Source organism: Erythrolamprus reginae, chromosome 4 (genome assembly GCF_031021105.1).
Source record: "Erythrolamprus reginae isolate rEryReg1 chromosome 4, rEryReg1.hap1, whole genome shotgun sequence".
NCBI lineage: Eukaryota > Metazoa > Chordata > Lepidosauria > Squamata > Dipsadidae > Erythrolamprus > Erythrolamprus reginae.
Window position 1 is genome coordinate 37,788,889 of NC_091953.1, and position 15,504 is coordinate 37,804,392.

The following is a 15,504-nucleotide window of genomic DNA, read 5'->3' on the forward strand; positions in this document are numbered from 1 at the left end:
TTGAGCAATCACAACCTCTGTAGGCAAATTATTCATAATTAATTGTTCTCACTGTCAGGAAATTTCTCATTTCTAGATTAATTGTCCCCTTGTTTGGTTTCCCTCCATTCATTCATTCATTCATTCATTCATTCATTCATTCATTCATTTATTGGATTTGTATGCCGCCCCTCTCTGGAGACTCGGAGCGGCTAACAGCAACAATAAAACAGTGTACAATAGTAATCTAATACCAAAAATGATTAAAAACCCATTAATATTAAAACCAGACATACATACATACATACATACATACATACATACATACATACATACATACATACATACATACCATGCATAGAATTGTAAAGGCCTAGGGGGAAAGAGGATCTCAATTCCCCCATGCCTGACGGCAGAGGTGGGTTTTAAGTAGCTTACAAAAGGCAAGGAGGGTGGGGGCAATTCTAATCTCTGGGGTGAGTTGGTTCCAGAGGACCGGGGCCGCCACAGAGAAGGCTCTTCACCTGGGTCCCACCAAGTGACATTGTTTAGTTGATGGGACCTGGAGAAGACCCACTCTGTGGGACCTAACTGGTTGCTGGGATTCATGCAGCAGAAGGCGGTCCCTGAGATAATCTGGTCCGGTGACATGAAGGTGCTTTTAGTCCTTCAATTGTTTTGGAGAATAGCTGGGTTTCTTCTGCTTTGTAGCATCTCCTTAGATATTGGAACATATTACTTAATATGATTAATCATTTTGTGGGCTCACACAACACATAGAACCATAACCTAACCACTTCGTCTTGTTCATGGAACTTACTAAGTTATAAAAAGTAAATAAACCATAAATAAAAACCAAAAACCCCTACCTAAGTTAACATATTGTTCAAATCAATTTGTAACATTTCACCCCCCAAAAGTTACACATGTTGTAAGTTACTAAAAACATACTGTATACACAAAATATTGTAGTGAATGAAAAATAGTGCTTTAACTGTTAATGCTTTTTCTTTGGCAGATGGAATGTTTTGATGGATTACTGCTATACTACCCCATCTGGAAACCCAAATGACAATTTGCGATATGATCTCTTCTTTAGGTAGACATTTCTAAACATCGTGTTTATATTTTACATAGTTGTGATGGATTACACAAAATACATTTATTGTTTTAAAAGTAAACTCAAAAGTTTTAATTGCTTATATAAAATGTATTTATTTATTTATTTATTGGATTTATATGCCGCCCCTGTCCGAAGACTCAGGGCAGCTAACAGCAATCATAAAACAGTGTAATAATAATCCAATACTAAAAATGAATTAAAAACTCCTTAATATAAAAAACCAAACATACATACAAACATACCATGCATAAACAAATTGTAAAGGCCTAGGGGGAAAAGGAATCTTAATTCCCCCATGCCTGGCGGCAGAGGTGTGTTTTAAGTAGCTTACGAAAGGCAAGGAGGGTGGGGGCAATTCTAATCTCTGGGGGGAGTTGGTTCCAGAGGGCCGGGGCTGCCACAGAGAAGGCTCTTCCCCTGGGTCCCGCCAAGCGGCATTGTTTAGTTGATGGGACCCTATGGGACCTAACTGGTCGCTGGGATTCGTGCCGCAGAAGGCGGTCCCTGAGGTAATCTGGTCCAGTGCCATGAAGGGCTCTTAAAGGGCATAACCAACACTTTGAATTGTGACCGGAAACTGATTGGCAACCAATGCAAACTGCGGAGTGTTGGTGTAACATGGGCATATTTGGAAAAGCCCATGATTGCTCTCGCAGCTGAATTCTGCACGATCTGAAGTTTCCGAACACTTTTCAAAGGTAGCCCCATGTAGAGAGTGTTACAGTAGTCGAGCCTCGAGGTGATGAGGACATGAGTGACTGTGAGCAGTGACTCCCGGTCCAAACAGGGTCGCAACTGGTGCACCAGGAAAACCTGGGTGAATGCCCCCCTCGCCACAGCTGAAAGATGTTTCTCTAATGTGAGCTGTGGATCGAGGAGGACGCCCAAGTTGCGGACCCTAACCTTAATATTAGCTTAAATAGTTTACAATCCTTTTACAGCTATTAGGTCATTATTTGTTCAATATTGTGGTCTGTTTTAAGATGGTCTTACTGTAGGCTTATAGTAAAGGGGATGCGATGGCTCAATGGTTAAGACGCTGAACTTGTTGATCAGAAAGATTGACAGTTCGGCGGTTTGAATCTCTAGCGTCGCATAATGGAGTAAACTCCTGTTACTTGGCCCAGCTTCTGAAAACCTATCAGTTTGAAAGTATGTAAAAAATGCAAGTAAAAAAATAGGGGCCACCTTGGTGGGAAGGTAACAGTGTTCCATGTTCCTTTGGTGTTTAGTCATGCTGGCCACATGACCAGTGCTGATTCTTCAGCTTAATACGGAGATGAGCACCACCCCATAGAGTTGGGAGTGACTAGCATGTATGTGCGAGGGGAACCTTTATTTTACTTACTATAGGCTTTAGTACTATTTAGACAGATTTTAAATACTTAGCATCAAATACTATAATTATCTCTGTCCATAATCCGACCTCTTTGAATGCATAATACCACACAGCAAAGAAAAAAGAAATATTTGAGAAATGACTTTCTGCAGTAATGATTCTTGAAATGTCATTTATTTCATTTTGCATTTTAAAATAATATTTATATCTCATATTGATGCATGATTTACCACTATTTTTTCCAACAGTTCTCATAGATTGATGTGATTAAAAGCATTCAGAATTATTCATGCCCATTACTGTAAATGTTGTACATGTTCAAACAAATACATGTGCATAATGTATATATGTTCAATCAAAAACACACCTGCCTATGGTCATTCAGATAACATTTAAAAATGAAAATAAATAGTACTATGTTTGCTTCAGAGTTAAGTGGACATTTTGAATAGTATTCTGTGATAAGCATTCCTGGAACACAATTTCTTTACAAACCCAATATTCTATCTCCTGGTCTGTTCTGATTTGTCAGTAAATCTGCTCAAAATTGTTGACATGTGAACAGCTGAAACAGTTGTTGTTATGTTCAACAAGAATTTGTCTGCATTATAGAAATATTTATGGATAACAAGAATTATCAAACAGTTGTGATAAATTTAACAACTGTCTTTCATAAATTGCTGAATCTACCTTTCTTGCTTTCTGAAAATTCAACACTTTTCCAAACTTTTTCTAAAAAATCAACATGAAGATGTAAAGAAATATTATTTAGATATCAGAGTACTAGCTGAAAATTTACATATGATTTTGACATCATTTTCTTGATAAAAATAATGTAGGCATTTTGGAACAAACATTTCTTTAATATATGTACACATTTTAAGTGGAAATTTTGATTGTAAGATGTAAGTAAATGTGAAAAATGTATATACATGTAAGTCCTAAAACTATGGATTATGTGAATTCATATTTAAATTATGAAGCAAATTAATTTTGTTCGTATTCTGAGTTTACATTTGGCCTAAGGATGAGTTGCTATAACAAGACAGGTTTTCTCAATGATACAAGCAATTTATATCTGCAATATGTTTGGTGTTAAACTTTTGAAATAGTCAACAAGGCATTACAAATAGGGTATGTTCAAAAGGAAGGTTATTCATTTATTTAAATGTATAATACATACTTTGTCATGGAAATCAGTGTTCCTTAGTGAAAACTCTAGGTAATATTCAATTCAGGATTTTGTCAGAGGCAGATATTCTTGCATCTTGCTGTATCTTGTATTCTCAGAAGGTGTGTGAAAAGAAATGCCAACAATTTCTAAAATATAATATTGTTAATGAAATGCTCTTCTTTTTAGATGTGTTTCTCAAGCAGTCAAAGTTACTTGTTTCCTTTCTTTCGTTTTCAGTTGTGACAAAGACCCTCAGACAACTATAATCGAAAATGGGAAGAGTCAAATGGGCCGATTCTCTTTTGAGGTGTTCCGCTTTGTGAAACATAAGAACCAGAAAATGTCTGCGGTTTTTCTACATTGTGTGACAAAGTTGTGCAGAACTGATGACTGCCACTTTCTTGTTCCGGTATGTTTTAGAGAATTTGTATAATAATGCAACTTGAAGGGTTTAACATTAGAGGGTGATCATCCGGGGGGGGGCAGTGGGGTAGCGAAAATGGAGCTCCACCCCAGAGCACTTTACATTGAAAGATGTTGAAAGAAAATGCAGGGCGTCCTGTATAAGCCACGCCCACAGTGTGGTGATAATAGAAAGTAATTGACTACTGCATAATAAAATCCATACCCTCAATGGTAGATGAATCTCTAATGTAGTAGTTATACTAAGATGAAATAATCACACTGAGTTCTGTTAGCTTTGGTGAACCTTCTTGTTCCTGTCTGATTCCTTCCACTCTCAGATACATTATTTATTTAATAGAAATGTAGGCTTGGGAAATTATGAATTATAAACTATCGAAGAGTGGTGTGAAATCACCATAATGTGATTACCTAAAAATCTTGATTCATCTTCCAATACGCTTATGGTGAGAAAAACTGAATTCAAAATAAAATCAGTTTAATGTAGGGAGAGACTTTATATAAATTCCTGAAGTGCTTAAAAATTAGGTATAATCAATGATATCCAGAGACCACTGAACAATGTTCAGAATACCATGAGTGTTTGAGTTGCACAAAGTAGGATGGGAAAACTTACTCCTCTTTCTTCTTGTGCTTTAGGAGATATATATTCATTTAGAAAAGTATGCAACATCCCTCCTATGTAACTTTTTCCCAGATTGAAGCTATTTTGTTTAAATTAAATTGTTCTATTGTATATATGGGTAGTATGTCTTCCTAGTGAATCAAATAAGAAACCTGCTGTTGATAAAATAGTGTGTCAATTTGGATTCAGTATTTCAGTTTTTGAACTATTTTTATACAATAATTGGGCTCTGTGAATATTTGTTAAGTCAAATTTATGTAAGTTTACAATTGAAGTTAATTTGTATAGATTTTCCCCCTCAGCCAAACTAGTAGACACTTGTGGTAATATTAATACTTTTAGATACTCTTTTTCACCTACCATAGATTTATTAATTTATCTAAAGATGCTTATTGCTTAGAACGATCATTGGACTGTCTGGAATATATCAGGGCAAAACCCTAAGAGATTCTTTGACTCAGCCTGATCCTCCTTTTCCCTTTCTTATGCTTAATTCTGGAGTCTGTTGGAACCACCCGCTCTGTTTTATATCTGTTTCCTCAGTAATCCAGGTAATTAACAACTGTTGTAGTAAGTTACATTACATGTTTTTTAATTATAGAGGCTCCATGTTGTGCCAGTTTGTTATTTATTTATTTACTTATTTCATTAGATTTGTATGCCGCCCCTCTCCATAGACTCGGGGCGGCTAACAACAATAATAAAAACAGCATGTAACAAATCTAATTTTTAAAACCACTAAAAAACCCTTATTAAAAACAAAACATACATACAAACATACCATGCATAAATTATATAGGCCTAGGGTGAAGGAATATCTCAGTTCCCCCATGCCTGATGGCAGAGGTGGGTTTTAAGGAGCTTACGAAAGGCGAGGAAGGTAGGGGCAATTCTGATCTCTGGGGGGAGCTGGTTCCAGAGGGTTAGAGCTGCCACAGAGAAGGCTCTTCCCCTGGGTCCCGCCAAATGACATTGTTTAGTTGACGGGACTCGGAGAAGGCCCACTCTGTGGGACCTAACTGGTCACTGGGATTCGTGCGGCAGAAGGCGGTCCCGGAGATATTCTGGTCCAATGCCATGAAGGGCTTTATAGGTCATAACCAACACTTTGAATTGTGACAGGAAACTGATCAGCAACCAATGCAGACTGTGGAGTGTTGGTGTAACATGGGCCTATTTATGGAAGCCCATGATTGCTCTCACAGCTGGATTCTGCACGATATGAAGTTTTCAAACACTTTTCAAAGGTAGCCCCATGTAGAGAGTGTTACAGTAGTCAAGCCTCGAGGTGATGAGGGCATGAGTGACTGTGAGCAGTGACTCCCGGTCCAGATAGGGCCCCAACTGGTGCACCAGGTGAACCTGGGCGAACGCCCCCCTTGCTACAGCTGAAAGATGTTTCTCTAATGTGAGCTGTGGATCGAGGAGGACGCCCAAGTTGCGGACCCTCTCTGAGGGGGTCAATGATGGATGGACCGATGGAATTGTCCCTGGGAGGCAAAACCCACTCTGTCTTATCAGGGTTGAGTTTGAGTCTGTTGACACCCATCCAGACCCCAACAGTCTCCAGGCACTGGCACTTCACTTCCACTGCTTCATTGACTGGACATGGGGTGGAGATGTACAACTGGGTATCATCCGCATACTGATGATACCTCACCCCATGCCTTTGGATGATCTCTCCCAGCGGTCTCATGTAGATATTAAATAGCAGGGGGGAGAGGACTGACCCCCGAGTCACTCCGCAAGAGAGAAGCCTAGAGGTCGACCTCTGACCCCCACTAACACCGACTGCAATTGACCGTAGAGGTAGGAGGAGAACCACTGAAGAACAACCCCTCCAGCCAGCGCAGAAGGATACCATGGCCGATGGTTATCCCAGACCTTTTCAATTTACTATTGTTTTGTATATTATCAAATGTTCATCACTGAACAATTCTTTTTTATTTTGTAAGTGTTCCAACTGAGAAAAAGTATTTTTTGAATGATATATTCTATATCTAGGGAATATTTCTCTAATCTTTTATTTTAAGTTTTCATTCCTCCTTCACATCTTCTGCTGAAGTGCTAATCAACTTTTCAAAGCAGATTTTACGGGTATATAGACGAATGTAAGTTATAAAGAGGGTAATTGTATTCTGAAGCATTTGGTAACAGCTCAGCAAAGCCTGGAACATACAGAGAACATTCAAGTGTAAGATTATGGAAATAATTTCCAATTTAGGTTTTATGGGAGTGACTGCTGGATGGAGACTTTACAGTGAAGAATTAGTGAAAGAAGCATTCAGTAGTCTTGAATTTCACCTGCTATTTCAAATGTTTCGGTGGAAAGAAGCTTCTTTTAAGCAGGAGGGTTTTGCTTTTAGTTTTTTTTAAAGATCCAGTTTACAAGCAAAGTTAAAATAGAACACCAAAAATAGTATTTCTATCCTTTCTGAATCATAATTGCTTTGATTAAAACTTCTAGGCCTGCAGTAATAGGAAAAAAAGAGATGTGGTGAAGCGAACCACTTGGACACCTCAGAGCATTTCTGGAAGTGCAGTAATATCTGCTGGCCCCATAATTACTAGAACTGGTAAGGACAATCATCCTACATAATTTTTAAAATATAAAGTGGAAAATTTCCTCTTCAATAATGGTTTCTTGACTAAGTATGTAGTTTTGACGCACATGCTCCTCATGAAGGAGGAGACTGAAGTGTTTCTTGGAAACAAATTTATTTATGTAACCTTGTTTGACAATTGTCATAATTAAAAGAGGGTTTTGCAAGACTGAAGTATAACTTGAATAGAAACATAGAAACATAGAAGACTGACGGCAGAAAAAGATCTCATGGTCCATCTAGTCTGCCCTTATACTATTTCCTGTATTTTATCTTACGATGGATATATGTTTATCCCAGGCATGTTTAAATTCAGTTACTGTGGATTTACCAACCACGTCTGCTGGAAGTTTGTTCCAAGGATCTAGTACTCTTTCAGTAAAATAATATTTTCTCATGTTGCCTTTGATCATTCCCCCAACTAACTTCAGATTGTGTCCCCTTGTTCTTGTGTTCACTTTCCTATTAAAAACACTTCCCTCCTGAACCTTATTTAACCCTTTAACATATTTAAATGTTTCGATCATGTCCCCCCTTTTCCTTCTGTCCTCCAGACTATACAGATTGAGTTCATTAAGTCTTTCCTAATATGTTTTATGCTTAAGACCTTCCACCATTCTTGTAGCCCGTCTTTGGACCCGTTCAATTTTGTCAATATCTTTTTGTAGGTGAGGTCTCCAGAACTGAACACAGTACTCCAAATGTGGTCCCACCAGCGCTCTATATAAGGGGTTCACAATCTCCCTCTTTCTGCTTGTTATACCTCTAGCTATGCAGCCAAGCATCCTACTTGCTTTTCCTACTGCCCGACCACACTGCTCACCCATTTTGAGACTGTCAGAAATCACTACCCCTAAATCCTTCTCTCCTGAAGTTTTTGCTAACACAGAACTGCCAATGCAATACTCAGATTGAGGATTCTTTTTCCCCAAGTGCATTATTTTACATTTGGAAACATTAAACTGCAGTTTCCATTGCTTTGACCATTTATCTAGTAAAGCTAAATCATTTACCATATTACAGACCCCTCCAGGAAAATCAACCCTATTGCACACTTTAGAGTCATCGGCAAATAGGCAAACCTTCCCTACCAAACCTTCCCCTAATAGAAGCCTCTAAAACCAGTAGAGGGTTGAAGAGATGTAAAGCAATATGGATTCTTTGCTTTTAGAAGCGAGAACTTCATTTTGCTTTAAGGAATAAATTTAAATTGTGCAGCTTCAGAGATTCATTAGTTTGAGAAAGAGGAATGGAACACTTTCCATAATTTTTAAAAATAGACAGCCCATTCAAAGTATGAGTTGTTTGTAAATTGGGAGTCTGAACCTGGGACGGACTGCCTAGATCTCAGATTCAAAACACAGATTACGCAGAGATCAGAATCCTGCAGACAATCTACACAAATATGTCTGGATCTTCATTGCAGTTATTCAACATCCCTAAAGCCATCACCTAATGATTTATGTGGGTGCAATAAACCAATTAAAACCCCCACATTTTTATTTTCCCATTTCATTCCAGTGTAATGTACTTTGAATGCTACAATAGCAAAATTTCACCTTATTAAACATAAAGTTTTCTGGTTGGAAACATGGTAGAAATTTTTGTTTTGATGAATAACTTTGTAACTTGTGATGACACATAGTTATTCACGGGAATAACTAAAGAATGTAAAGAATCAATGATTTTGTCCAAACACAAAGAAAACGAATACCTTTAAACTAAATTTAATCTACTTTTGTGTTTCATACAGAGGAGATCCCAATGAACAATTCACAGCTTGGTAAGTTACAGCAATAGCAATAAATTTCCCATAATTTTAAAAGAAATATTTGAATTTTATCCAAATAATTAGTCAAATACTTTGTATTCGCGCTGATATATTGCAACATAGTGAAAACAAACTTTATTTTATAAACAGTAATAAGTTCATTGAGCCAGCTGCGCTTTATCAAGCAGCTTCTAACGAAAACATGGCTGCAAGCACACAAGAAGGTTAGATTAGAATGTGCTCGCTCACATAAGCAAGCAGATATATATATAGGAAACAGAGAAAGATAAGGATTGTGGGAGTGATGTAAGAGGGGGTGTGATCAGAGCAAATAAAGAAACACAGCAACACTTTAACTAAGGAAAGTCTCTGTTGGCTGGCAATCTCAGCGTGACATTCCTATTGATTCTTTAGTTATGAATATTGAGAAGTCAAATATATGTATCTGCATTGTTCTCAAAACTTGCAAAACATTTTTAACTCTTTCTTCTCTATTCCTTTGTAGGAAGTCCAAATGGATTATCTTTCCCGCTGAATTCAGTCACCAGTGCATTGATTTCAGGAATAGTAATTCTAGGAATTATCAGCACCATTTCTTGTATATTATCCCTTCTTCTTTTCTACAGAAAAGGGCACAGCAGTAACCTTATTTTGAGTGGTGTAAGAAATCCAGTTTTCAATTAGAAGGAACAAATAATTTGAACATTCTCCAATTGCCATAAAATGTATTTGCCTTAAAGTGTCACCAAGGTATCACTTCATTGTTATCAGATTCCAGTTATTCTTTCTAGTAGTGTTATGCTATTATATAGATGATAAGTAATAGAATTAGCACTGTAGCTGTTTTCTGTCATTGATGTACCGGGTATATGAATGAATAGGTATTTTGATGTTTTGCCAATGGGATAACTGATAATAGAAACTGAATCATAAATGTTACATACAGCAAATCCTTATCTAAATCTATACATCTATATAAACTAGAATGCTTTGAAACTTTCATAGTTAAATTATTCTTTTCAGAAAAGACGATTTCTGTACAATTTCTACAAGGTTAAAACTTTTTATGCATATCTCTAGAAGTACATATTTTTGATTTTTATATAGTTATAGATATATAATTTTAAATTCATATCAGGTAACACACAACACCCAAAATAAAAAGTGATTATGTTTATAATAGTTTGAATGTTGTAATGAGATATTTTGCTTTGTTTCAACACAGCATCTATTATAGAGCAATGCATATTTTGACTGTACTTTGCCTAAACGAAATAATTTATATTGCAACTTCAAAACTCAATAATATGGATTGAAACTCTTCATTGTTTTGAATATGTGAGGACACCAAGACTCCTCTCTTATTCTTTTTTCTTTAGAATTGTTAGACATTTTCCCCTTATTTTTTAAACTGGTTTCTTCTGTTCTCTGTAATCAGCTAAATACAGTTGAACCAAATAGTCAACTGCAGGGAACCAGTAGAAATAGTATATCCCTATCCTTCTCCCCATCCTCTCCTCTCCTCTCCTCTCCTCTCCTCTCCTCTCCTCTCCTCTCCTCTCCTCTCCTCTCCTCTCCTCTCCTCTCCTGTTAATGGAACCTGTCATGCAGTAGACTAATGAAGCATGGGGGTTCTTTCTTTTCCATTCATGGAAATTGCTATTATTACTTATGCCACTCAAAATTAATTAATCCTTGAGAGACTTTTCTGGAGATGTTCCAAGGACAGAATAATGTGAAACATAAAATAGCTAAGAGAATGATTATGAACAAGAAAGTGGCATTTCTCTTCTTATTTGATGAACACATTAGTTGTGTGTTCTCTGGCTTTCTTCTACATCCTATTTCTAGGATGAAGAAAATAGATTTTTAGTTAGGCTCAATATTCTCCTGCTTATTAAAGGAACAATCTATTCCAAAGACTGTCCAGACTTACTACTACTTAAGGAAGGAAAGCAAAAGTGCCTGTAAGATTTATGATTCTCATTTTGATTTACAATAAGGTAATTTAAACTTTTGTACACAGGATGTACTGTTAGGTATGAAGCTTTGGGTTACAGTTTGTCAAATTGCTTTATAGCACAGCTTATTGCTTTAATGTATTTTCAAAAAAAATTATCTTGTGAAGCGAAGGAATTGTGAAGGAATGGCTTGCATACATTTTAAAGAAAACATTTGGATAAGCCTCCACATGTTCAGCAAATTAAGTTGAAAGAAAGCAGCCTGCACATTGAATGAATGGAATAACCTGCCTTTACTTTTAGCTCCCTACATTAATATACTAACATTATAGAAACATTCAACTTTAGTGAACTTTCACAAAAACACTTGTTATAAAACTATTAATTTATAATTTTAATATCTCTTCATTAAATTGACTGACAGTAGCTTTATTTACCTTTAATATTATAGCTGAAACAAAATGAGAAATGTTATCATCCAGTTCCACTTTGCATCTTTCATTAAAAAATCAGATATAATTGTAGGTCATATCAAACAAAATAGAATTGGAAATGTTCTATTTCTGTTTCCTGGATCAGTGATATCAGTAGAATGTAACTAAATATGTATCCCTTCCCATTCATGAGCAACTGATGCTAGGAGAAACAAACTAGGATCTCCCATTTAAAATTCCCACAATGCTGTTGACAATCTAGCAAAACATTACTGTAATTTGCTGCATTGTATTTTTGCATTGTAGCTTGTAGCCACTTTTGTAGCAGGGATAGCCAATTGTAGACCATAGTATTGTTGCAATCTGACATGCTACCTATTTCTCATCAGTTTCTGTTTCCTAGAATCCTAGAAATTGAAGTGTCCAGGTTATTTCATAATTATGATCTGAAATATGAGGTTTTAATTGCTTAATCTATATGACTCTTTATGTTCTAAAGAAATGTTTTTCAAATTGGCAACATAAAGATGTGCCAACTTCAACTCAGCGTGCTATTTGTAAAATTATAGAAGTAGAGGTCCACATACCTTTAAGTTGCTAAGTTTGGAAAACACTGTTCTAAACTATCTAAAGTGGATTTTGTCTCATGAGTAAATTAGTTCTTTCACATTCTATTCTTTCAGGTAAAAACATGCTTTTTACTATGAGCAGATCATTGACTGAGGAAAAAGAATTTGAAAACAACAGACCAAAGCCAAATATCATTACTATTTTTGCTTTACACCTAAAACTACTCTAAATCACTTTAGGCATATCTTTCTGAACCTAATAGTTTTCAAATAACAACCATTTCAAGAATTTTCAACTAATTAAAGTTAGAAAAACAGTCTAAACAGTCTAGAATTTTTCCGCTTTATTATGCAATGTTTAAGTTTTTAATATCAGTTATCAAATAATGGGAAGTTAGAGATAGTTTGTACTGTAAACCCAAATATGTGACAGTGTATGCCAGTTATAGGCTACATAATGCAGAATGCATCATAGCATTTACAGTAGGATGTAATTTGGATGTTAATTTTATGCTAACAACATGGAGCTGTGCTCAACATTACAGTGGGCAAACAATACTGTACATACTGCTCTGAACAATGTTGTGTATGGGTGTAAATGTACAGAAAATGTCAGGGTTGTCTGAATATCATAATATTTAAAAAACCCTTGTCATGTCACTTAATTCTGAATTCCAAATACCCTACCTGCTAAACACTACATTTTTTTACATGAACTTGTGCATGATTTTCTCCAATCTTAATACCTCAGAAACATGTACTTGCAATTCAGGGTATAGGTCTGATGGCATGTAAAGTATGATTAATAAAGTAATTTTGAAAATAATATCAGAAAACGCTACTGTGTTGTCTTTGTTCAACAGCTATAGGCAAATATCTTCCAGTTTGGTGATCATATATCTCAGACGCTCCAGCAATGTACAGCAACTGTAACTATTATCTTGAAAAGGATTAAGATTTGAAGAGTGTAAATCTTTGCATATTGATTGATTTACTGTGTACCATCAAGTTGGTGTTGAATCATAAGGACAAATTTTATGTCTGACAGCCTATTGCTAACCCAGGCCTTCAGGCCTTCCAATGACACAGCTATTTTGTTGTTGATTCTCTTTTTCATCTCTTTCTTTTCACCTTTTCCAGAATTAAACCTTCTCCAAAGAGCTAGGTCAGTGATGGCGAACCTATGGCATGGGTGCCACAGGTGGCACATGGAGCCATATCTGCTGGCATGCAAGCAGTTGCCCTAGCTCATCTCTAACATGCATGTGTGTGGCAGCCAGCTGATTTTTGGCTCACACAGAGGCTCTGGGGAGATGAGGGAAGGAGTTTTTAACTTTTCCAGCTCCAGGGAAGTCTTTGGAGCCTAGGGAGGGTGAAACACAAACCTACTGGGCTCACCAGAGGTTGGGAAACAGTCCGTTTATTTATTTATTTATTTATTTATTTATTTATTTATTTATTTATTGGATTTGTATGGCCTCCAGAGGGCCTCTGTGGGGTGGGAGAAGCTGTTTTCACCCTCCCGAAACATTAAATTATGGGTGTGGCCACTTGGGCATGCTTTTTTGGCATCTGAGGGAAAAAAGGTTTGCCATCACTGAGCTAGGTCTTTATATGTTGTTCTCATTTAATGTCCACTCATAATGCAACTGTTCCAAGTTACAATGCCACTGAACAAAAATACTTATGATAGATACCTGAGGGTTTATTATTCTTTTTTTGGCTGTTTTGTATATTTAATCCACAATGGTAATTTCTACATCATTGGTATTGTGATCATTTGATATAGGATGATTTGAATCATGTGGCATAGGATACTTAATCCAAAACTTTTGTGATCTTTAAATGACAATTCCGCTTCTTTTTCAGTCTTGGAAGAATTTGGATCTAGATTTATCATGCGATACATTTCAAATCTTGCATTTTGAATGGGAATCAAGTAATAAGATTTGTCTTTAAATCAAAAGTAAGTAGCCTGAGTGTCTACTTTGCAACTTTAATTACCATTACAACTTTGAATGGCAATTAAAGGAGTAAGGGCACAAAAGGACACACACAAAAAGGACTGATGCTGAAACAAAAACTAAATGTAATTTAAAGTGAAATGAACTTCAGATGTTTGTGCTTATACACTAAATAGGGACAGGCTTTGTTATACTTAGATAAGACTTTCAGGAGATCCCAGAACAATAGACTTGATAGTAAGTAAGTAAGTAAGTGAGTGAGTGAGTGAGTGAGTGAGAGAGAAAGAAAGAAAGAAAGAAAGAAAGAAAGAAAGAAAATAAGAAAGTAAGAAGACAAATACTGTACCTTGGAAGTATGTAGTGGTACATTACTTCCAAACTGCTCCATAAAACAGGATAAAGTCATCAAAGTTAAGCAGAAGTCAATGATATCTTTATATATTTTTTTTCTCCTTAATATCCGATAGCATCTTTGTGATAGAAATTGAGCAGAGTTGGGTCTGATTAGCATGGAAGGGGCAATTACTCTGAAATTATAGGCTCAGAAGTGAAAATGACTGCTTAAGGGACATTACCCGGTTGTTTTGTGAAGAGTGCTCTTTGCAATACAAAAAGAGTGCTTAGTTTATTTTGACTTTTGTGATAAAGAACATTGTTTTGAATTTTCAAATGTGTGTGTGTCTGAAATTTGTTTCCTTGAATTTTCAGAGGCTCCTATCAGAGAGCCCGACAGAACATTATCGAGTCATCCTTGTATATTGAACAAGCATCACAGCTTCATATTTGCCTCTCAGCCCCACAACAGGCCACATTCCAAGGCAGAGAAGCTTTTTATAGCCAACTTTTGCCTGGCAAGACATCATAGTATATGATTAAACTAACTACAAGTACTAACATTAATATTTAATTAATGTAATTGTCACACCATTTAATAGTTGAAATTATTTATATAGTACAGTGATACCTTGTCTTACAAACTTAATCGGTTCCAGGATGAGGTTCTTAAGGTGAAAAGTTTGTAAGATGAAACAATGTTTCCCATAGGAATCAATGGAAAAGTGATAAATGCATGCAGGCTCAAAATTCACCCATTTTGCCAGCTGAAGCACACGTTTTTGTGCTGCTGGGATGCTCCTGAGGCTCTCCTCCATGGGAAACCCCACCTCAAGACTTCTGTGTTTTTGCAATGCTGCAGGGGAATCCCAGCAGGGGAATCCCAGCATCGCAAAAAGGAGCACTTCGCTGGCAACCGAAGTCCAGAGTGCGGTTTTCCAGCAAAGGGAGCATCAGTGAAATCGCAGCATCACAAAAACACCTAAGTCCTCGAAACCTCACCTCCGGACCTCTGTGTTTTTGCAATGCTGCGATTTCACTGAGGCTCCCCTCGCTGGGAAACCCCACCTCTGGACTTCCGTTGCCAGTGAAGCGCCCGTTTTTGCGCTGCTGGGGAATCCCCTGCTGGGATTCCCCTGCAGCATCACAAAAACATGGAAGTCCATGGAGGGGAGCCTCAGGGGGATCCCAGCAGCAAAAAAACGG

General features: G+C 36.8%; 1 protein-coding gene across 1 annotated transcript in view; it reads left to right on the forward strand.

Moving 5' to 3' along the window:
• The window catches only part of ZPLD1 (zona pellucida like domain containing 1), a 62,473-nt gene extending 49,649 nt beyond the window's left edge, over window positions 1–12,824 (forward strand). The window contains exons 6-10 of the mRNA XM_070751722.1: window positions 998–1,078; window positions 3,853–4,024; window positions 7,131–7,239; window positions 9,020–9,049; window positions 9,543–12,824. Coding sequence (XP_070607823.1) covers window positions 998–1,078; window positions 3,853–4,024; window positions 7,131–7,239; window positions 9,020–9,049; window positions 9,543–9,721 — 571 coding nt within the window. The 3' untranslated portion in view covers window positions 9,722–12,824. The remainder of the gene's footprint in view (window positions 1–997; window positions 1,079–3,852; window positions 4,025–7,130; window positions 7,240–9,019; window positions 9,050–9,542) is intronic.
• Window positions 12,825–15,504: the final 2,680 nt, after the last annotated feature.